General features: G+C 38.2%; 1 protein-coding gene across 1 annotated transcript in view; it reads left to right on the forward strand.

The window, feature by feature from the left end:
• negr1 (neuronal growth regulator 1) overlaps positions 1–24,095 on the forward strand; it is a 154,572-nt gene that overhangs the window by 70,288 nt on the left and 60,189 nt on the right. Inside the window, exon 4 of the mRNA XM_036570697.1 lies at positions 10,248–10,379. Within this exon, the coding sequence (XP_036426590.1) occupies positions 10,248–10,379 (132 nt within the window). The remainder of the gene's footprint in view (positions 1–10,247; positions 10,380–24,095) is intronic.

The following is a 24,095-nucleotide window of genomic DNA, read 5'->3' on the forward strand; positions in this document are numbered from 1 at the left end:
GTTAAAACCATAATGTTAAAATATTTTATTGTGCAAAATAGTTAAAAACAGAACTGAACAATATATAGATAAACCTATGGTGTGTATGTGTAAGCATGCAGCAGCTTCTCTAGCTCAGCAAAACAGTGCTAAATATGGTTTCATATCCAATTCTTCAAGTCATTTGTTTTATACATGCATCGTGTACACTCGTGCTTACATCTCTGAGTGTCAGACTCTGCTGGTGTTTAGTAATATTGCAATCAATTATACTGTCAATACCAGCTGTTTTAGCAATTTCTTGGCTTGATGAAAGCACCAGGCCCAAGACCACTCTGCTGTCTGATTTAGTTGACTGATGGAGGCGCACTGCAGGCAGGGCTAGTGGACACACTAGCTTGGCTACTGGCTGCTCTGGTAAAGGCTAAATCAAGGCTAAAGGCTATCATTACCCCAAGAGACTGGCAGGTTATTCCACATGCCTCTCTAAAGTTTGCTCCCTTGAGAACAACCTGAACTAACATTAACTCAGACGGTAACTGACTGTGCAGAGGGAGATAAGGGGTTACTGAAAGAAGCCTGGCTCAGCCATTCAGCTAAAGTTTGTGCATTGCATTACTTGGCTTATATGTGGCAAAACTAATACTTTAGGAAGAATTCCAACTATTATATCACCCACTACCATTGCCTTCCCACAAAATACTAGTGTTACAGCATTTTTACTGCTGCTTGTCAATCCACACAGCCGACATGCTTTTAAGGTCCATTTACTGGCACAAATGCACGCATCACCCAGTTGAGAGCGTGGGCACCAGAAATTGCCTCATGGTATCGGTATCCCTGTCAACAAACTGATATTGGTTTTAAGCACCATTATTGGCATCGATACTGATGTGATTTCAGTACTGATAAAACCAAAAATATATTATGTATTCCTGATTTTATTTTTTGCTTAATCAGTCTAATAGATTCCAACAAATGTCACATGGAGTGGTATTTTCTTCTCCATGTCATAAAAGGAAGTTTTCTTCTCACATAAACATATCCAGTCCTAGAACTTTTCCTTGTCTTGTGGTTTACATGTTATTAAAGTTGTTTGTGATATTGTGAAATATGATAACAGTGCAGTCAAGTTGGCTAGTGTTATTTTTATAGTGTTATAAATGTGATATTTTATATTTATCACAGTACTGCAACAAAGAAATAACGGAAACATCTAGAAAGAATGCACATTAAGCTCATCTTGCCTTTTCTGTCATTCAGCCTTTCATAAGAAGATGTATGTACATTACCGGACCAGTGTGGAAATTCAGTGGCTTGTCTGGCAGAGCAGCAATTTTGAGCGCTCCTCTATTTTATGAAGATGCATGTTGCACTTATCTAATAAGTAGAGACAGCTTCACTTATCTCAGGGCTGTCATATTCCTCCTCTAGTGCATTTCTGCTATTGAATTCCTCTTCCAGTTCTAAAAGCTTCAGTGAGTCATAAAAGCAGTATTTACTAAAGGCAGAGTTCTTTGAAGAATACATTTACCTTCAACTTTTAGGAGAATGTGGTCAGGATAAGCTCTAGAAGAAGAATACATACATTAGTAACATGACTAAAAATGAAAACTTGATACGCTATCTCTGCAATGTGCTTCAAGCTTGTGGATTCAAAAAAGCCATGTTTTTATTGTTTTGGACTATTGATCTTAATAGGTGCGCTCTGGATGGATGGTGCTTGAATCATCAAAAGGCAAAATGCAGCTGAACATTTTATGCCAGACATGAAGGCACTTACTTTTATCTGCACAGTTCACTTCTATTCATGTGTGTGCTAAGAACAGTATTGATATCCTTTCAATGTTTAGAAAGCTGTGCAGTTTTAGCAGCATTTTACTGTAATTTGGATAATGCGCTTAAATGTTTGATATACTCTTTTGGACACATAAGTGTATGTGAACAGGCTGTTGATAATCATGCAGCTGCACATAGGACTGCCTACTAACTGTACTATGCTTTTGAGATGTGAGGCTGAAAAAGCTCTGCGAAATGTGGGAGGTGTGAACAAGTATGAGACAAGGGAAAATGCAAGTGATTTGATTAAATGAAAATAGTACAAAAACAACATATCAAATGTTGAAACTGAGAAATCGTATTTCTTTTTGAAAAATATATATGCCCATTTTGAATTTGATGCCAGCAAAACATTTCATAAAAGTTGGAACAGGGGCACATTTACCACTGTGTTGCATCACCTTTTCTTTTAACAACACTCTGTAAGCATTTGGGAACCAATTGTTTTGAAACTGAAATGTTTTCCCATTCTTTTTTGATAAAGGAGTTCAGCTGCTCAATAGTTTGTGTCTCCATTGTCATACTTTTCATTTCAAATGCTCCAAATGTTTTCAGTGGGTGACAGATCTAGACTGCAGGCATTGTCTTGTTGAAATAAGTAAGGCCTTCCTTGAAAAAGGTGTTGTCTGGATAGCAGCATATGTTGCTCCAAAACCTGTATATATCATGCAGCATTAATGGTGATTTGAATTTAGAAATTTTGATTCGTTTAACCACAAGACCTTTAACCTTTTCCACTTCCCCTCAGTCAATCTTAAATGAGCTCCGGCCCAGAGAAGGTGGTAGCATTTCAGCCTTGTCTCTTGCATAAAGAGATTTCTCTGGATTTTCTGAATCTTTTATATTATATACCATAGATGATAAAATCCCCACGTTCTTTGCTGTTTTACATTGAGAAACAATATTCTTGAATTATTGCACTACTTGTCTGTGCAGTCTTTCACAGAGTGGTGAACCCCTTCCCATCTTTACTTCTGAAAGACTCAGCCTCTCTGAGATGCTCTTTTTATACCCAGTCATGTTATGGTCTGTTTCTAGTGAACCTAATTAGTTGTGAGATGTTCCACCAGGTGTTTTTTTAGCATTAACTTTCACACAACTTTACCAGTCTTTTGTTGCCCCTGACCCAACTTTTTTGGAACGTGTTGCTGGCATTAAATTCAGAATAGGCACGTATTTTTCAAAAAAACAAGGAACAAGAAAAGTTTAAACAGTTGTATGCTGTCTTTGTGCTATCTTCAATTAAATATAAGGTTTAAATGATTTGCACATCATTGCATTCTGTTTTTAATTACATTTTTTCACAGTGTCCCAACATTTTGGAAAACTGGGGGTGTAGTTTTAGACACCAGAACATTCTTATAGCATAAAGAATATCATTTAGGGAAGAGTAATATGGATTGTAAGCACATATTGTGGCATCAAGGCATATTTCCCCTCTTATATATGTATTATGAAAATATATATATATGTATTATGAAATATTTGAAATTATTTGAAGTATTAATCTGTGCAATGACCTCTGCTGTTGTTAATGGAAGTTTCCCAGTAACACACCTGTGAGACAGTATTGCTAATTTATGCCTGTGGAAACTTCCAAGCAAATCAGGCTGCTCTTAGTTGCCCAGACTTTAGTAAACTTAATGGAATATGTGATCCACCGTACATCCAGTGGTCATAAATTGCATAAATGTGCATAAATTGCAGTTGTGCACATAACACATAGGCAGCATGTGACCTGTTTGACCCTAGATCTGACACAGAAAGCTGTGTGGCCATGCATCTTTAAAGGTTTCATTTACAGTGTGTCCATCATAAGAACAGAACAGTCAAACAGTTTAGATTTGAGACAAAAAAAGATGTGTATAAAACAAAACTATAAAACCTTCTGTTCCACCTTTTATGACATTCATATTTCTATAATTTATGTCATTCTAAATTATTTCTGTGGTACTTCTGCTTTCAGTAAGCATGAGGACTGGTCAATAATGGATAGCATTCCATTCACAGATAACAGCACTGCAAATGCATAGTGTTGAATTTTAAAATTCCTTTTGTTTCCTGCCTTTGAAGTCAGTTGGCTTGTGTCAAACAAAAACAGCTGGCTATGAAAGAAAAACATGCAGTTTGATTCTTTAAAAGGAAAAAAAGAATTCAATTAAAACTCTAGTGTGTCAGCTTGGCATGGCAAAATCAACAATTTATAATGTCTTGAAAAGAGATAAACCACTTTCCAATCAGCAGCCACAGAGGAAAGCAGCTGCAGTCTATAATAGAAGAATGATTAGTGCAGTGAAGAAGAACTTGAAAACAACTGCTACTAAAATCATCAACCACCTCCACAATACAGAGGTGAAGGTATCACCACCTACTGTGTAGGATTTTTCACAGGACTGTTATTAAGACTACAGTGCAGCATGAAAATCTCTCATCAGCAGAAAAACTGATGAAAATATGTTATAAAATATAGACATTAGCTATAAATCCTGGACCAGTGTTATGGATAGATGTGGCAGATAATTTAATGATGGCAGAGTGAAAATGTGGAGAACATTATGATGGTCCAGAGTGTACTGCTATGAAACATGGTGGAAGTAGTGCAATGATTTGGCCATGCAGGACTGCTGCTTGAACTAGGGCTGTGAAATCACGTGCAATTACAATTGTCCATCGTCTATAAAAGTGCTATACAGATTACTAGACATTGTTTATTTGCGAGTTTTTTAAAGCTATGGCAAAGTAACAAACTGATATCAAGTATTCTCGCACTTCGCATTACGTCACACTGTATAGTCGCCGCCATTTTGAGGACCGAGTCAGGGAGTGACTGCGCTTGCGCGATACCGTCAATTTGCTGCGCTTTGTGAATAATTCACCTGCAAGATGCGACAGAAGCCGAGAATGACGAGAGACTAAACAGACCTTTAGCTAACTGAGTGTTTTAAAACTCCAGGCTTGGAGCCCCTGCACTGTATAGTTTAGTGTTTTTCTCTGCTGCACACACCTCATTCAGCGCAAGAAGGGATTAATTAGCTAATAATATATGGTATTTTAACCAGGGAAACCAGTTATGCAGTGCAGGGGTTGCAGGACTGGAGCTGGGAGCTCTGCACTAACTGCACTAGCAAACTTACAAAATCACGTCTCTGTCGAAACACGACGTGGTTTTCCGACCCACGACATTCAGTCTTATATTTAATGTTTATGTTTGTTCTTTCAAATGTCATTTAAATCTCAGAAACAGAGAAGTTATACACGGCTGTTTGCAGCTCCGTTAGGGGGACAACTGTTTATCTCTCGGCTGTTAACATTAGCAGAAGTTATCCAAAGGCTAGCATTGTTCACATCTGTGTTAATTAGCTGATGTCGCCTTACCCTTCCTGTGACAACAAAGAGTTTTTTTCCTCTTTATACACCATGGGATCCTTTACCCACCCTGATGTGAAGAGCCGGTAGGCTTCTGTGCTTTTAAGTGCTTTGAGAGGCTCTCAGAATAGGGAGAGGGGTTGTATATGAAATACATATAAATGTCAGGAAAACACAAATTTGGTAGCTTTCCGCCAGTTTAAGTGGGACTGGAGTTCGCAAGGAAACTGTATAAGGATTGCAGCCTATTTTATCAACTTTATCGGATAACGTTTTGTCTCTTCCAAAGTAAGGTGAGAAATTTTAGCCATCTTTCATCTCACCTTGAAAAAAGTTACGTCCATATGGACCAGCAAAGCCAGAAAATCCGTCCCAAATATGGCGGCCATAACAAAAAAAAAAAAATCATGTGACTGAAACCCTAGGATAGTGTACTGATGTCATGCCGAGGTAACAGTAATGAAATGGTAAGGCTCTAGATTAATGCTGTCCAGTCATCCCAGGGAGAATAAAAATAGTGCATGGGATGATATTAAATCTGTTTTGAGATGATAACACTCTAAATCTATTAAATATACAGTGATAAAATCACAAGCCTGCCAGTCGTTCATGCCAGTCATAAACATAGTAATGTTTCATGCAGAAACCTTTAGCCAGTGATAAGACATGCCCAAACAGAATATACACTGTGGCAAAAATGAGAAATAGAAAAATAATTAAATGTGTGCTAAAATCAAGAGAACAGAGACATTAGTATGTTGAAAAATAAAAAGAGCCATTTGTAAATGAAGCGATATAAAGAGACAGTTGTAAATAATTAAAAGCTTATGTTTTTTATATTCAGTCATACTTTTGATTCAGCAAGAACTTCAACTGAGGAATAAATTTAACATAAAGAAAAACAGTTAAAAGTTTCGGATTGTAAGTTTCTAAATTCAGGTTTCTTATGCTATTATTTAAATTCGTTTTTCACTGAAACAGGAACATAGTCATTCAAATTACTTGATCAGTTGAAAAAATAGTCACTAAATTAACCCAGTGTTTTCCAACATTGGTCCTAAAGGCACACTGCTCTATACATTTTAGTGCTTGGTAAGTGCTCGTCCACACAGTAAAGGGTTTATTAATTAGCTGATTCGTTGGATCAAGTGTGGTAGGAGCAGGAAAAACACTAAAATGTGCAGGTCAGTGTGCCGTCAGGAGCAGGTTTGGAAAATGATTGTTAAAGTTATCATTAGTTGCATCCCTAACAAACTTGCTGTTATTAAATAGGCTATATTGCTGTTGCGGTAATGTTGGTAGTTAGTGTTCCATTAAATTTCCATTAAATATGCAGAAGAATACATACTTGTGTAGGACTAGGGAGTGTCCTAACTTAGGACTTGAATCAGGACTTGCCTCTGTTGACCTGGGACTCACATTGAGAGTTGCCTGTACTGACTTAGGTCTTAAGTCAGGACTAGCCTGTGTCGACTTAGGACTTGAATTGAGACTTGCCTGTAGTGACTTGAGAATTGACTCAAAACTTGACTGTATTTACTTGATAATGACTTCAGACTTGCCTTTATTGACTTGGAACTTTACTTAAGACTTGACTGTACTGGCTTAGGGCTTGAAACAGGACTTGCCTGTATTGCCTAGGGAATGACTTGAGACTTGCCTGTATTAACTGAGGACTTTACGCGAGCCTTTATTGACTCAGGACCTGATTTGACTCTTGCCTGTACTAACTTAGGACTTGAATTGGAACTTGCCTGTATTGACTTTGGACTCGACTCAAGACTTGCTTGTATTGAATTGGGAATTGACTCTGGGTGTTTTGTCAAGACTTACTTGTTACTTGCAACTCTGGTGTGTCCCCTCCTCTGCCTTTTGCTCACCTAGAGTGGTGGAATAGAGCAAAGAGACTGGCATTATTCTAAACTGGTGCACTGCATACAGTAAATACATAAAAGTAAAAGGTACTTTTGCCCCATATTTATTTTTTTGCCTGCAGCCTGAAACAAGAGTGTACAAAAAAGCTATTTATACTTGCCTATCCCAATACTTATGCATGAGTATGCACTGGATGTGACCATTTCATCAATACCTGCCCAGAGGAAATTACCCTTAAAGATCAGCATCTGTTTCTTCCATCATCATGACAGCCAAAAACTATCTCGTCGAACTGGGCCGACCTTTTTGCTGCAATCATCCAGACTGCAAGGCAGAGTACTTTTAAAATGGGAAGAATTCATCATTTTTATTTAAAGATACTTTTCCAACTGCTCTTGATGACCAGGGGAGTTTCTTTAATGGGTACAGTGTGGGGGTCAAAGGCAGCTTTCGTGTGTATGGCCTGTCCAGGCATTACTGATCCCGTACATGCTTTCATAAGCTCTTTCTATTGTGTGTTGAAGCCTTGGTATATACATAACTGTGACCTTTGAAAATAGCTGACTAAAAATACTGGGAATTTGATTTTTCCAAATGATAGAGGTGTGCTGGAGCATTTACTTGTCCTGTGACGATGCTTTGTTCGGGCCTCAACTGCACTAAATTGTCTTCGCTTGGAGGTATTGTGCCTTGAACAATACCGCCGTGCTATCCTATCTAAATGCAGCGAATGCTTCTCTGAAGACGTCGTTTCCTAAAAGGTGCAAAGACAGAGGTTTTGGCAATTGTTCGCTAGCAACCAGGGGCAAAGTGAATGCTACCAGGGTTAAGGGGAGGTACAGTAGTGAGAGAAAGAGAAGTGGCGTGTGTGTGGGCGTGTGCGTGGGAGGTGGGGGGGATGATTCATGGCTGACAGCTCAATGAATGCCGGGGGGGAAGCCACTCGTACAACATTTAGACGGCTGCTGTATTCTCTCAGGGGTTAACTGTAGAAATGCATAGAGAGCCATTGCCTCGCTCCATAATGTATTCTCTACCAGCACTCATCCTATCAGCAGCAGGCAGACCTCAAGGAAATGTACTGTGTGCTCTCCACACAATGTGGGAAATTGCTTACTGTGACTGCACTTAACACAGAGCAATGTGGAATCATAGATTAACCTTGCTCTGATTTGCCTAATTTGGTTGGAGCGGCATGTCCCCGGAGCTATGACGAGCCGCACTTGAGCTTTTCAAAATAACTCTCAACATACATTTTCCCGGTACAATTCAGGGGGCATTTAAGATGGCTTATGATAAGGCATGGGTTTGTGTTTGAATACATTTCTCTGTGAATAATCGATGTTCCTTCACTGACGATGCATCGCTTTTAGGGTGCACAGGCCTATTTACTGCTTTTTTGTTAGCATCGTGGTTCAGAAACACAGCCTACTGTTTCTAAGGTCATGTATTCAGGCTTCTACTTTTTTATTAGACATGCAGAGAGCCCATGGTAATTTCCTCTTTTGCTCTAATGACTTTGATAAGTGATGGTTCATTGTGAAAGCTCTGCAAGGGGAAAGAAAGTAACTCAATGAGGTAAGGAAATTATACAGTGAGTTAATCACAGATAAAGATCCTACTAGTTAAGGCCCAGAAAAACAACAGTGGAGGCTATGTCAATAGTAATTAAAGCAAAAAAAAAAAAAAAGAGTTTTTAGCTTGCTGCTCTTAATAAAATCACAAGCGTCTACAGGCCTACCTATAGCTTTTAACAGGGTCCTTGAAAATAAGGCCAAATTTTGATGCGCTCTTTGAAGTGCAGAGGAAATAGATTGAAAGTCCCTCGGTCGGATGCATTTTAACCAGGATATTGCTGCTCTTGCATTTATGGATTAGTGAAGTCCATATCATGCTGCATACCTGATATTCATTCACCTCTTTCCGAAGATTATGTTTAACTGTCTCAAATGATTCTGCATGCATGAACATGCAGCTCCCTGCACTTTGTCTTCATAAAGTAATTTACACAAACACGTTTTGGAAACATTACATGACAAAATAGTATTTGGTTTCATTCGTTTGCAAAGCACTTGAAGTAAAATAACACCTTGTCAGCCGAGATAAGCATCTAAGCCAGTTTCTTAATAGCTCAGAAGTGCACTAAATTGTTGTGTTTGTTTCCCACTATAAGGATGTCATTGTTTCTGTGGAACGTACAAATATGTATGCAAATTACAGAGCTGGAAGAATAATTCGGCTTTAGTGATTTTATCAGAGTGTCAAAGCTACTATTCAGGACTACCATGGACTTCTCCCTCGCGAGAGGGTTTGTAATTCAGTGTCAGCACTGCTTAATGTCGAGAAAGATAAAACTTTCTGACAGCCCTGCAATTGTTTTCCACTGAGTCTTTCATTTAGGTGTATGACACCTTAGCAAAACATTTCCTTACAAGGCTGGGATGTTAGGACCAAAGCGGGCCCACTCTCTAGTAAATCCTGTGTTCTTTCTTTTTTTGTGTGTGTGCTGTTCTCTCCTCTTTTTCATTCAGCTGAGCTTTCGCTGACTCAGAGCTTCCTCATCTGTATGTCACAGTTTACCTCTCTTTGCTATAAGACAGATTCTCCGTTGTGAAAAGTAGGGTATAAATAGATTTCATTGAGCAATAGTGCAATAAAGATGCCTCCTAGTCTCGGGAAACTCCGGGGAGATTTTTTTGTCCAGTAGCAGCGTGGCAGCCTCCTGTTGTGTTATATTGCCATTCATTACTCAAGGACCTCCAGTCATATCTGCCATATTGGCACTACTCTGATTTGCTCATGCTATTTGATGCCAGTAATCTCTCTGTGTGCAAATTATGCCTCAAAGGAAAAACACTTCCCTCTGGATTTCTGGCCTACAAAGTGATTATTTGCCATTTAGAAAGCTAAATTGCATTATACGTAGTTTAAAGAATTAGCATACTCATCTGTTTTGTCATTATTGCCTCTTTTTATTAATGTGCTTCAACACTAGAAATGTCAAAATACCGAGAGCATATTTCTGTTGTATGAGCACCGGCTGCAAATAACACAATTAGAGTTCCTTTCCTGAGCTGCTGAGATGGAACAATATCCCAGCCTTGAAGGACTAAGCCATGAATTAACTCATGGCTTTTGGAGGTGGAGGGAACCGCTTGTAAATGTCTCTACGTGTCTCTCGCTTACAGCCAAGAAGTTCGGGACTGGAGAGAATTTGAACATAACCGGTATAACTCGGGATGCGGCAGGGGACTACGAATGCGGCGCCGAGAACGACATCGCCTCTCCTGACACCAGGACTGTGAGAGTCACAGTCAACTGTGAGTATATCTCCCTACCTTTGTACTCATCTTTCTGCCGGCTGATGCTGCACATGCACAATGACGTTTTTTTCTTTTTTCTTTCTTTCTTTCTTTCTTTCTTTTTTTTCCCTCCCTTTGCTGGAGATACTGACTCACTTCAAGAGGCAACAGCACTGGCTGGGGCTGGAAATTAGAATAGAATTCATTGTGTGGAAGTTTTTTAATATTTAACAAGAGAATCCCCTTTTTTTGTCTGGGCTGAGATGATTAATTTCCAGTGAGGAATGGTCTCAATGTTATAAGGACTCTTCTATTATGCAGGTAATGAGTCTCTCAAAAAGTGTGAAAAGACAGTAATGAGCACTCCACGCATTAATGAATTATACTGACTTTACTCATCACGCTTATAGCGAGGATCTGGCTCCCCCGGAATGAAGGGGAAGGACACTTGACGATTTTTCTTCCCCTTCTTTTTCTCTTTTAAGACGTTTCGTCTCATTTGCGGTCACAGGGATCATTAGTCTCTTTGTCTCTGTTGATGCCATATGCTGAATCACAGCAGAGCAGGAGCACATAAATCAGATATGCGGATTCTTGTAGCCGAAAGCGCGCCGAGCAGGCCCATCAACAGCCGCCTCCCTTTACTATCACTCCAACGAAGACTAATGGGCAGATAGCCACATGGAAATGTCAGCACATCACCGAGGGCAGGCCAATGACGGCTCCGGAGTCGTAACTCACATCCCGGCCCCTCCCAGTCGATTCTATTGACACGTTCTAATGAGAAACAAAGCGGAAAAGATCAGCTGCTGGGTGCCAAGCTATCTACCTTGGCCCCGCTAACAGCACTGGCGGCATTGTTTTCGGTGAACGTTCACTTTCCAGTTGGTTTCCACAGCCTGATCTTTCTCACTGTGTGTGGGCAGGGTGGTACTGCGTGGAGACATGGACATGATTTACTGCTGCAGATGACATGAACAGTACCCGTAGTCCTTTCTGCCTTTGAAACGTTCTAGTCTAAAGCAGCCGCTGTGTAGGAGCTTGGTTGCAATCGCAATCTATCATTTGAGCAACACTGGTCCATCAAAGCAGTTTGCTTCAGGCTCTGAGGAAAAAATAGACTGGAAAACAGGTGCCAATGCTGGAATTAGAAGAGGTGTTACTTTGCCATGTTCTGAAATAAAAGCGTGAAAGAGGCTTGAAGACTGCTCTGCCAGTCCACATCTACATCCCCACTGACAAGTGCACTGAAAAAAGCGATGATGAATTTATTTGATCCAAATGCTTACAGAATTTCCACATAAACAGTATTAATCAACACATTTTTGTCTTTCAATGTGCTTAGACTCTTAAAAATAAAGATTCCTAATTGGTCCTAAAAGGCTGGGATGTACGTTTCTTGGAAAAACCTTAAAATATAATTGGTCACATAATGTAAAGGTTGTTTATAGGCCTGTCATGAAGTGTTACCTGATGATTCATTTTCATATAAATAATAACAAATATCAAGTTAATTGTCCTTTTTTTGGAAGATAATTAAGTTGATCTAATTTAATAAAGCCTTAAAGGGCCAAATTGTCTGATTCTGATTCTTAGCTGTAGCTCCCAAATGACGACAGGCAGAGCTCAAGCTCAAATAAACAAACATTACTCACCGCTGCCCTCTAAATATGTTATAGCATGTAAACTGGTCTTCTGCTTTCTTCTATTAACAGGAATTTGCCTCAACTCAGCTAATAAAAACCAAACTCATATTCTCTTTGTTAGGATGTAAACAGGATTGTGAAATCTAACAGCTTTAGAAGATTATGTAACTGTGCGATTATGAAATATTTCAGGCCTAGTTCTTTAGATTTCTTCAGTTTCTTTAAAGTTCTTCATGCTTGCTTATCTCACTTACAAAATTGGTCCTTGAAACACTCAAGATTCGTGGCAATGATTGTGTTTATGTACTTCGTTCATGTAGAAATAATGTGCATATTTGAATCAAGTAAATTCAGTGCATCGCTTCAGTGTACATCCCATTGAAGAGGCAATGAAAATGGAATGAAATCTGAAGAACTGAACTGAAGGATGTGCTCTAGCCACTCTATAATTAAAGTCTTGTGGTGGAAAAAAAAAACTGAGATGTGCAGTAAGTGTCATTTTTCTAACACGCCACAAGAAGTGAGATGAAAACCTTCTCTAACTCTCAGTGACAATGTATTCTCAGTTAATAGGCTTGTTTAAACAGATTGGGTACTTTAAATAAGTCTACCTTAGAAGATATTGGCAGAATGCTTTGACATGTTGTATTTTATTTACCAATACAACCAAAGCAAGTTACCTTACACTTGACGTTATATTAGCCTAACATGACTACAGATAATGTGACTTGACTCTGACATTTCAAGGGTAATCAGTATAATTAAATACACAGCAAAATAATCTCATTCCCCTTTAAAAATAATTACAGCTTTTAGGTATGAGCGGAGCTGACCTCTGGGCTAATTGCAGATTATGACCGCTAATTGAAATAAGCAAATTTATTAGCTGAAAACAAATTATGTTTGTGTGCGCATTATTGTATTTAACAAACTTTTGTGTTAGTGTTCAATATATTAAAGCTAGAAAGTCTTCTCTTACTCCATTTCCATGACCACCAACAACGCCTTTAATTAATTCAGTAGGAATGAAAACAGTAACATGCAAGGGAATTGTCAATTTTTTAGACACTAGTGGATGTTGAGCACCAGAGGGTTCCAGGTTCTGCTGTTTCAGCCTTTCTCCTAACCACCGCTACTGTGCCCTTGGGCAAGACACTTGCACTGGAAATGTCTCTAGGGGTGCCGAAATGGTACTCTTAAAAAGATCAGCTGTTCAACAGCCCTGTAATGTGCACAAATGAATAGTAGCTGAAGGAAAAACAGACTGGATCCATAAGCTTATTAAAAAGGCAACCTATGGTATGCAATGAAGTGAATCTGGAATTGTACTAGAGCCCAGATAATTAAACTACTTGCATATTCATTCATTAAGTTTCCTTATCTAGTATTTGGAAGCTGTGTCTTTTGTTGACCCTTCAGACTCCACCAGAATTCTAGAACGCTGTTGTTAATTCCTGACCATTTTCAGAGTTGAAGGCTTGTTTATCACTGTTTTAAACAAAACATTTTGTCATAAAATCAGAAGAAAAACAGCAGTTATGATGGATGTGATATTTGATTAGAGATGGTTGATATGGCAAAAGTATTATATACGATATTTGAGGACATTTTCTTCATACATGTCTCAATATTTTGAGTCACCGACACAACATGCTAGTAATGTCACAAGTGCCATCAAAAACTCAGTGTACAGTGATTTTTATTTACCATTTCATTTACTGCACTGCACCAAATCTGACTGAACCATATCTAACTATGCTCTCTTAATAGTGAATGCAGTTGTTCACTGTTTTTAAGTGACTATGACATCCATGCTGTCCTCAGAAAAGCATATTGTTGATAACGATAAAGATTATCGAATTAAATCAAAATCAAATCACGTTTATTGTCACATTACATTTACACAGGTGTGAAGGTGAGTGAAAATCTTGGGTGCGTAGCCCCCTTGTAGTACTAAAATACAAGAATATGTAAAAACTACAAAAATATTAAAAAAAAACATATGTACACATTAGACTCTAAATATACACAGTAATAAAAACCAGTATTGCACCAGTCCAATGTAGAGTGCTGTAACAGTAGTGTAATTTATGCAATAAAAGCTATTGTATGTACAGTTGTACACATTTCCATATATGCAATTTGTGAGCCAAGATAAATGAGATGCAGGGTACACAGGGGATAGATTATCGATATATGTATATTCCAGATTATACAAGATAGGGATAGAAGATATACAAGATGCCAATCTATATGTCAATTACAATAACGATAAAATATCATCATGTTGCCCACCTCTATATTAGACTACAAAAAATTGTCATGCCCAGGTAATGTTAGCTAAAAGCTGGACACAGCCACACCGCCCTATGCTTTCGCAAGTCACCCCCTTTTCTTAGAAAGACTGAAGCACAATAAGTTAGTGAAAGATATTAAAGCAGCAAAGTTTAAACGAAGAGAAATAGAGAAACACAATTTGTTTGGCTGTAGTTTTGAAGAAGCTGAACACCTGAGTCACCCTTTTAGCCCCTGCCGAGCTGAGAGTTGGAGATGGACAGAGATAGCTGGCTAGCTACATGGTTTAGCTGATTCCTAGGAAATAAGGATGACAGCAAAGCTATACAAATTTTGTATAAAGCACTGAAATAACTCTTCAATTTTGAGCAAGGTTTATATTCACGTTATTCAAGTTATTTCACGATGGAATTGACCTTGGAAGTTAGCAGTTGAATATGAACTTGACTATCCATTCTGATAACCCAGCTAAACTGACTACAAAAAACACAAAGCTAAACAAAAATTTTAAAAGATGTTTTGAACTTCTGTATGACTGATCAGACTCATCTGTCTCCAAATCACACATAATGTTATAGTACATCTGTCTTTGGCTTCTTTGAGACGATAGCTGTAAAGTAGTGATGTATGAATGTATAACACTATTTGTTACAAATCGAATACTGGAATATTTTGATTAAAAATATCTAAAACTAATAAAAATGATATGCTTTCAGAAATGAAAAACCTTCAAACTTTCAAACTGTCACCCTCAAGGGCACATCTTCAGAGCCTTTGTTTAGAGAACATTGTTGTACCATATTCCATTGCAGTTATATTGATTCAATGTACCTTGTCTTGACTCCAGGCTTTTTATTTTACTTTTTTTATTTTAAAACATTATGTAAAGGTTATGAAAAGGTACAAATATGCCCTTTGATTGTAATTTACCTTTCAGACTCATTTAAGCTGCACAATTTGACCTTAAGACAATGTTTAACCCTATAAAGGTGCATTTACATTGTTTGTATCTTGATGAGCAAAAATGACCCAGGACAGTACCCTTTGTTATGACTGTGTATTGTAGAGTAACTAATTCTGGTTAGTTCTGAAATGTAAATATTCATGTTTTAAGTATAGTATCGAGCATGAGCATTTGACTACTTGTTCGGAATCCCCAACAAGTAATCAAAACCTAAAAACCCAAGACCCAAAATTCTTTTTCTAGCCTTAATTCCTGACAAACGTCCAATCACTGCATGCTTGTTGTTTTGTTGGCATTACAAAAGGCACTCTCCTGGTCCCTAAGAGGGACCTCTGAATGTCTACAGTCAGCACATTTGGAATGTCATGTAGCTCACCCTGAGCCACTCTTGGTTTATATTTGCACCCAGTACATGTAACTACTGTAAATAAACTGAAATATTAAGCCCACCCTTTATATATAACCTTTACCCTATGCAAACGTTCCTCTGTCAGCCTGCAATTGATTGCGGTGTGAAGATAACGCACTGTTCCAACAATAGTTGGCTCAGGCTGATTCAGCAAACAAACTAATTACTGAAAAGCTGGAGCTTTGCGATTCTCTTCAAACACCTAAAGCCTTCTGGTGAACCTGAGCTGAATCAAAATAGAACAGACTTCATGCACCAACCCCACCACCTTGTCATGACCGGTCCAAACGTACTTGGCATGGCTTTTTTGTATATACTCTGAGTTAATAACTGTTTAGATTTTGCAGAAGAATGCAACGACGCTCTGTTTGCCTCTCATGAGATGCTTGTATTTACCAAAGCTTTGTCTCATTGCTGTTGCAAGTAGCACCAGATGTTTAGCTTTGTTTTCCTTCTTTCATCCATGCCCCACTCAAGCGCTGCCTCTACACACATCATGGGAAATAAATATATAAACATGACGGATTAGGTGATGTCATGTAGCTCTGCAGATGGTTAGAATGTTGATGCAAAACACAACTGCTCCAGCTTTCTAGAGGCAACACAGTGCTTTTGCTTCATATGTCATCCTGTCAGAATACATTCTGCCTTAATGTGCGCTGTAACAACCACTTGGCGTAGTTAGGAAAAGGCGCGAAACACTTTGCATCTGCGCTAACCATGTTATCTTTTCTCCGGCCTGTGTGCAGACGAGGCCTTGAGAGGAACTGATTTGACCATGTTATGTAAGAACCCCCATTAAAGTTGAAAACCTGGAAATGGGGATTGGGTTTTAATGGACCTTAATGGAGTAATGCATAAAGCATGTATCTTTCTCTTTGCTTGGTAGTCTCTGTCAGGAGCAAATCTGGCTCTGAAAACAACTTTTCAGGAGCGCACAGCAGCATCTGGCCCTTCTGTTCTTTTTGGATAATTACTGTGAAACCTCAAGGTGTTTAGAGGTAACCTTTTAGCTTCCACAGCTATAAAATGCTATAAAAGGGTTTAAAAAGGACACCCAGCTTTGAATACATGTGAAATAAAGATGTCAGTGGTCAGAAATTGAGACAGAAAGTTTTCTTGCTAAAGTAGAAATATGTAAAGGTGGGTGATATGATGATATATTGTTGCTAATGTGATAAATTATGTCCCAACGCACTTCTCTGAGTATATCGTGGGTGTCGTCAGTATTTTTAGAGTAGTGAACAAATGATCATTATTATAAATCTGCATTTTTATGATTAGCAGATTTATCATATAAATACAGATTTATTGCATTTACAAAGAGCCTGTTCACACCAACTAGTGTAAAGTAACTGCAAATGCTGTTAAGTAACAAGTACACTCTGAAAAATTATGCTTTTTCAAGGGTTCTTTAGTAAAAAAAATGTCTCTATTGAGAACAATGAAAGCACAAAGAATCCTTTGCGTGATTAAATGGATCTTTGCATATGAAAGCGTTCTTCAGATTGATGGAGAGTGTGCTGTAAATGGTTCTAATACAGAATATTTTTGAAAAGGGTTCTATATAGCACCCAAAAGCATTCTTTTAATGTTACGACATCAAATTTGTTACAATAAAAGAACGCTTTTGGGTGCTATATAGAACGCTTTTCAAAAAGGGTCTACATAGAACCATATACAACACATTCTCCATGAATCTGAAGAACGCTTTCATCGTTTTCAAGAGTGTAGCTCATTGAATGTTTGACCGTTGTCTTTTTTAAATTATATTATAATCCAATTGTTTTATTGATTTTTTTTCCTGCTTCTTTTTAGATATTTTTGGCTCATAGGGTTCATATACTTTTTTAAATGTGGTGCAACCTTTTTGTCCATTCCAACCCATACAGGGAGCTCAGAAAAACTATATCTCCATGAACATGTATTGTGATGTTACATTTTTTTTTTTTTTTGCCGTATCACCCATCTTTAATAATATGTGCAATGAAGTCTCTGTTCTTTTCATTTTTTCAGGAAGTACTTTGCTTATGTTGCAATTCTTATAATACAACCATAAACAATTTATAGGGACAATAATGAATAATTTCATACTGTTTTTGCATTGAAATGACACTGTAAAGATATGTTTGGTAATGTGTAGAGATGTGACTTGATATCTGAATCATATTCATATTAGCAGATATTTGTTTAAGTTATATAAATTCATCATGAAATAATTCATTATAATTGTTAAATATTGGCATTGGACAGACGACATATTACATACATTTCAAACCCATATTTGATGATGTGACAGCACAGTATTATTATAATAATAATAAAAAAATAATGTCACAAACCCAAGGACCCTTTTTATATGTTCAGAAGCAAAACAACAACACAACATCAAAAAAAAGCTTGAAGAAAGAAGAACAGTGTGCAGTAAAGAGGAAGGTTTTACGTTAAGCTTTAAAGGAAAAGAGGGTAGAGCAGTCACAAGGAGACTGTAGGAGAGGGTTTGAAAGTTTAAAGTTACCTTACATAAAGTTACAGTATATTTTTCATACAGAATTAATAAAGAAATGCTTATGTAACATTCATTCATTCATTCATTCATTCGTTTGTTTGTTTATTTGTATGTATGTATGTGTGTATTTGTATTTTCCAAAAAAAGGCAACAGTGTAGAAGGGATAACTGGTACAAGTCATTTTCTTAGAAGAAATGACTCTGAGCTCTGAGCTTTACATGTTTATTTACAAACTAATCTTGTGTTTCTGTATGAAGTATGGCTCTTTCTGGCTGAAATATGTGTGAAAGGGGATTTTCTAATGTGGCTCAATCACACCTATCAGATTGCAGAATCCAGGACTCTCTGCACCCGAGCAGGGGTGCACATATGAAGCTGCGAGCATCCCTGTGGTGTTTGTTTCGCCTGTTTAGACTGAGCACTTGGCGACTGCTTGAGTCCTTTATGGAGAACTAGCTGCTGCGACTCATATTTTCTCCTTCTTCAGGTACCAGAGACATTTGGTTGATGTTTTCACAAGTGAGTTAACATATTTGAGGTATTAGTTTGGGTATTTGATACTTGCGCAAGGTCAGCACCGTTTATTTTGCAAGTACTTGCTCATCAGTACTGCACTCAACTCGGACACGGAAATGTTCCCAAACAGCAGCTCATTGCATTGTTCCAGCTTAAGCATGGCTAATCAACCATCCAAGGTAGACAAAGCTGAAGTTAGCTTCTTATTTGCTAGCTTCTCATTTGAATTTTCCTGAGGTGCCAGAGCGCTGTACCATTTAAGGTGGAACGGACAATTCGTAAAGAAGCTGAATAGATGAATGAATAAGAAGCTAACTCCAGTTTTGTCCAAAGTAGGCTAACTAAACCAGTTTTTTCCTGTTCCAAGAGCTGTGCAGCAGTTTTCTACTGTTAAATGTTATTACTTCTAGAAATATCATGGCCTGTGTTAAACAGAGAAATTCCCAATGCATTTATAGCATGATATCTAACTGTATTCAATTCATAGTGCGCATTGTCTTGTGATCACCATATTGAAAACAATTAATATTATATATCACTGCTGTCGAAATAAAACCTTGTATCTCCAATTTTGTTGTTTTTCAGTTTTTGACATAATTTGAAAATACATGTTGCCTTTTACATTGTGTGTAAATTTCATACTTGAAAAAGGTCTGGTTCTATTTACTAAAAGTAAAGAATGTTTTTTCCTTCTCCTGTAAAGTTACCATTTTGGAGATATGAGGTTTTGTTCCGACAGCAGTGGTATATATTATATAATATAATATTAACATACATTTCGTGATGCCCCTGTTTTATTGGCATTGGACCACAATTCCCTTAGTGGGCCATCCTTATATAAAGTATTGCCATTTTTTTTTATATTATTGAATTGATTTTCAGCTCCATCTCATACACTGCACTTCTGACTCAAATACATGTTGGATACTGGCCTCCATACGGGTCAGTCTAATTTATCAGGTATAAACAAAAACGCTCTGTTACTGGGCACAGTCACCCAGTGACCCTTCATTTCCATTTGACTTAAACTGTTCGTCAGATATTTTGGCTGGTTTCCCAGAAAGAGGGCAGTAATGTAAGTTTGGAGAAAATGTCTCCAGCGGGACGTGCATGAAAGTGATTGGACTGACAGAAAATTACAGTAATACGAGTTTTTAGATGGTGATTATAATTCATTTTGATAGACGCTTTCTAGGAAAGCTTCCTTCAGTAAAATTCTATACTGTTTAAAATAATAGTCCAAATAGGCTTTTCAGGTCATCTTCACTTAAAACACAGCAGTGCTCATCAGTTAATTGATGTCCTTCATTATATTTTGCTGGGCATAATATCCCATAATGAGGATGCTATTACATCAAATGATATTAAACCTTCAGAAGCCATGAAAGGCCTTCATTGACTGGGCTACTTACCCCACTGCCAACGAAAAGGGAGGGAAAAAAGAAGTATGTACCTCTGACGTAACCGCTAACAAAAGCCCCTTATACATTTTCATAAAGACCTCCGTAATTATGGCATATTGACATTATGAGGCCCTGCAGACAAATAACAGATTGTCTTGATTGTCCATCTTTACTGCACTGTGCAAAATGGAATCTATTCTTCAATTTGATACGCCAGGAGCTAATTTGTCTATTTACAAAGATTTGTGACTCTGCGGTTAATGATTTCATTCAGTGGAATACATTTCTCCCTTACCCACTATTCTCTATGGGCCTTGCACAGCCTGTGTTTCCTCATAGCATGACTGTTATTTATAAGGATTGGCTGTATTAGAGAAAGAACATGATGTTATTCTTGAAATGTAAATGGAAATCTTAATGAATTAATAAATCTTGGCTGCTAAACCCCAGTGCTGGCGGACAGAATGGGACAATGAGGTAGAGACAGCAGTTGAAGCAGTCTTTCTGTTTGTAAGCTGATAAGTCACGGACTGATGAGTCCATTTCTTAATTGTGAAGAAAACTCATTCTAGGCTGTGGCTGAAGAGGTGGATTATTAATTGATCTTTTAAATTAAAAAAAAATGCATCCCACACTTGTTGGTGGAATAATACTCGGAGAGAAAATAAATCTTTTTTTTTGCCAGGAGATGTACCAATTAATCATTTAATGTGTCAGTGCGGAGAGCACAACACCAAGGCAAATGAATGGTTTGTGTCAATGGACTCGCAAGTACTGTAGCTATCAGAGTGACATTTAAGGGCCAAACAAAGAGAACTGGATTAGTATATAATTTCTATTTAACCAGTGACCTTTGCTACGCGGTAATGGGCCGTGCCATGCACACGCATATAATCAGACCATATTAGTTATTAACATCTAACAGATGTACCCCTAGTTGGACGTTTGTCCTTGAGTGATCAAGATATCATTAATGCGTAACTAAAAAAATGAACTATTGTTGGGATGTTTCAGCAGAGTTTTTGTTGATGCTTATATTTTTCATTTTATTTGTCTATGAGAACAGAAACGACGCAGGAAACCCCATTTTTCAACATTGCACAAGGTGTTGTGTGCATAGGTATTTTCAGGCAGCGTTTTTGGTCTTGTCAGTTTAATTTGCATTTGTGATCAAGCGGCAACTGGCAAATTTGTCAAACAGTAAGCCCTGCAGCACACATTTTTCACAGCAACTGTGCTATTTCCAGATCCTCCCATCTGGTGGGGGCTTAGGAACTCACAGATGATTTACAATTGCACTCTTCTGTTATGGAGCCTGTAAATTGCTAGGATTATTGGGCTTTCATGATTTTTACACTGCTACTTTGCATTAGCCAATCCTGGACCCTGCTGCCGGTAGTGATGATGCCTTAGAGGACCAATATAATTGAATCTGAAAACTTGTGTAATGAATTTGCATTTAATACAGAATTTTTCCTCTCATTCATAGCTTTGGATTTGTTAAAAGGGGCTGTATTCTCTTTTGAGGAGACTACCGAACTGTACACAAATATTTAATCCTTTTTTGATGCTGTATAATCTCTATTAAGCATGCTCTTTATGCTGCCACGAGTCTCAGCTCGGTGCAAGAGCTCAGTGTCTCCCGAGTGCTTTTTTGCATCAGTGGGTAAGTCGGAGAGCAAAAAGCAAAGGATTACCCTGACAAGAAAATACAGCACGAGTGAACAGAAGTCAAACTTTGTGTGAACTTTTGTGTTTTCTTCTGCGTAAGTGGTCTTCTTTTCTTGTTTCCTTGTTAAAAATCTGATGTTTATTGTAATTAGCTCATTTTAGTCACTTACATTTACGGTTTAAGTTGTCAGATGTGTCCACATACAAAGTAATTTGTCTCGTAATTGGAAGCATTTGCTTCAGAAACCAGGCGAGTGTTTTAAATCCCCATTTCCATTCCTCAAAGCCCAGCAAAGCTACAGTCTCGCCTCTGCCGCTTTTTATTTCTTTGAAGTGTTGTTGTGGCAATTGTCACAATAGCCTCTTTTTTTTTCTCCCCCTCGCATTGTTGTTGCTAATTCAGTTAGTAATTAAGTGGATCATCCCTTAGCGCCGACAGATACACGGGTTTGATAGAAATTGGGAGTTAACTGTCTGGATATCTGTCACAGCCAGCTAGCCTTGTGCTATTAGGCTTCTGCCAGGACCTGCCAATAGCTCACAATACAGCACGAATCTCGGTGATGAATGACCTGAAGAAGCCCATTGCCACCCCTCACGCCTGGCGGATTTCACCTCCGCCTCAGCGCTGCATGCAAGCGTGGAGAGTGCAAATGGATGAGAGATTATCATACATTTCTTCAGCGTTGAGGAGTATTTCAAGCCATTAGGGGTTTAAACTTCGATTTACTGCCTGCGCAGATGCACATGGGTGTTGTTCGTGCTCTTACACACACTCGCAGGAAATCCTTCAATTCTGTCACTGAAAAAAAGATGTCGCAATCTAAGCAAAGTAAGCTCACGCTGATTAGCATGCCAGAAAAGATGTTAAATATTTTGACTCCTCCACAGCCAAAATGTCACCCAGTGTGCCAAATGTTTGATGTAAACAAGGCCTGTCTTGTGGCGGGTGGCGGGTGGCGGGTGGCGGGTTGCGGGCGGGGGCGGGGGGTGGTACATGGCACCTCCAGTACCAAACGCAAGCAAGAAAAAGTGCTGTTGCCTTTTGAAATAAGTACACACTCAGTGCCGTTTAGCTCGCTCTGCTTTACCTCAAGCACAACAGCCAGCAATGCTTGTTTTTTTCACAAAGAAATCTTTGCAAGCAAAGTAAGAATTTTGATTGCTGCTGGGTGAGTTTACTGATTTATGCTGCTTTACTGATTTATGCTGCTCTTCCTCCAGCAGTATTACTAGTGAATGGCAGCAGTAACTTTTCCTTGTAAAAGCCAATTGTGAGGTCTGTTCATCTCATCTAAATGTCTGACCGAAGGAAAATGATTACTTAGCAACCCATTTTAAATACACATTGCAGTTTGAGGGGGAGGATTTAGTCATTTTGTTCTCTGCAAAAATGAGAGCGGACATTAAGGGGAAATGTGATTACTTTTATTAATTCAGTTAAACACTTTATGAAGTAATATCAGAAAACTACACAATGTACACACACATTGCCTGTATTATCCAACATTTATCTGACAGTCAAAATAATTGCCTGTCCAAAAAGGTAGTGAAAGAGAGGCTTATCACTTTGCTGATTAAGATTCTAAGCATGCCATATTCTGACATACTGTGGTCACAGCATGCACAACTTGTCTGTGATCTCTGAAAGCAATTGATTTTAAAGGTATGAACAACTCAAGAAGCATTAATGCTGCAAGTAAATGGTAGGCGGTCAACAGATATTGCTTTTTTTCAATGGCTCAGCGATGGAAAATTCTGCCACCGCCAGCAGTGACACAGTGTACCACAGTGGTCAGTGGAACTGTCTGTTACAAATTCCCAACTTTTGTTGACAACCACGGCGGTGGAATAAACTGGAAGTTAATATTTTGGGAGCCATGGATGCCAAATATCTTCTTGTTAAAGTCCAGTATTATATAACAAAAAATGAAAAGAATACCTTAAATATATAATCAACACTGATAAAACTCGCCTCTGATATTTATCCACCTTGATGACATGATGCTGTTGCCGCTGTTGGTCATGTACCACTATGAGCTGCAGAATGACGTTTTTTTCAGTGACAACAAGTAAAAGGTGCAACACAGTTGTTAACAGTTACAGTTGTTGTCTACATCATCGCTACAGTCTTAACTCATTGTCAGTCTTTGAGATATTGGAAATCACTAATTTTCCCTGTCATTCATTCATTCATTCATACTGTACATACATACATAAACATTCATACTTACATACATATGTATACATAGATGCATGCATACATATCTACATTCATACTAAAATGGATTGAAGGATGGATGGACAGGTATGTCAGTAG

The sequence above is a fragment of the Colossoma macropomum genome, unplaced genomic scaffold, assembly GCF_904425465.1.
Source record: "Colossoma macropomum unplaced genomic scaffold, Colossoma_macropomum, whole genome shotgun sequence".
In the NCBI taxonomy this organism is placed as follows: Eukaryota; Metazoa; Chordata; class Actinopteri; order Characiformes; family Serrasalmidae; genus Colossoma; species Colossoma macropomum.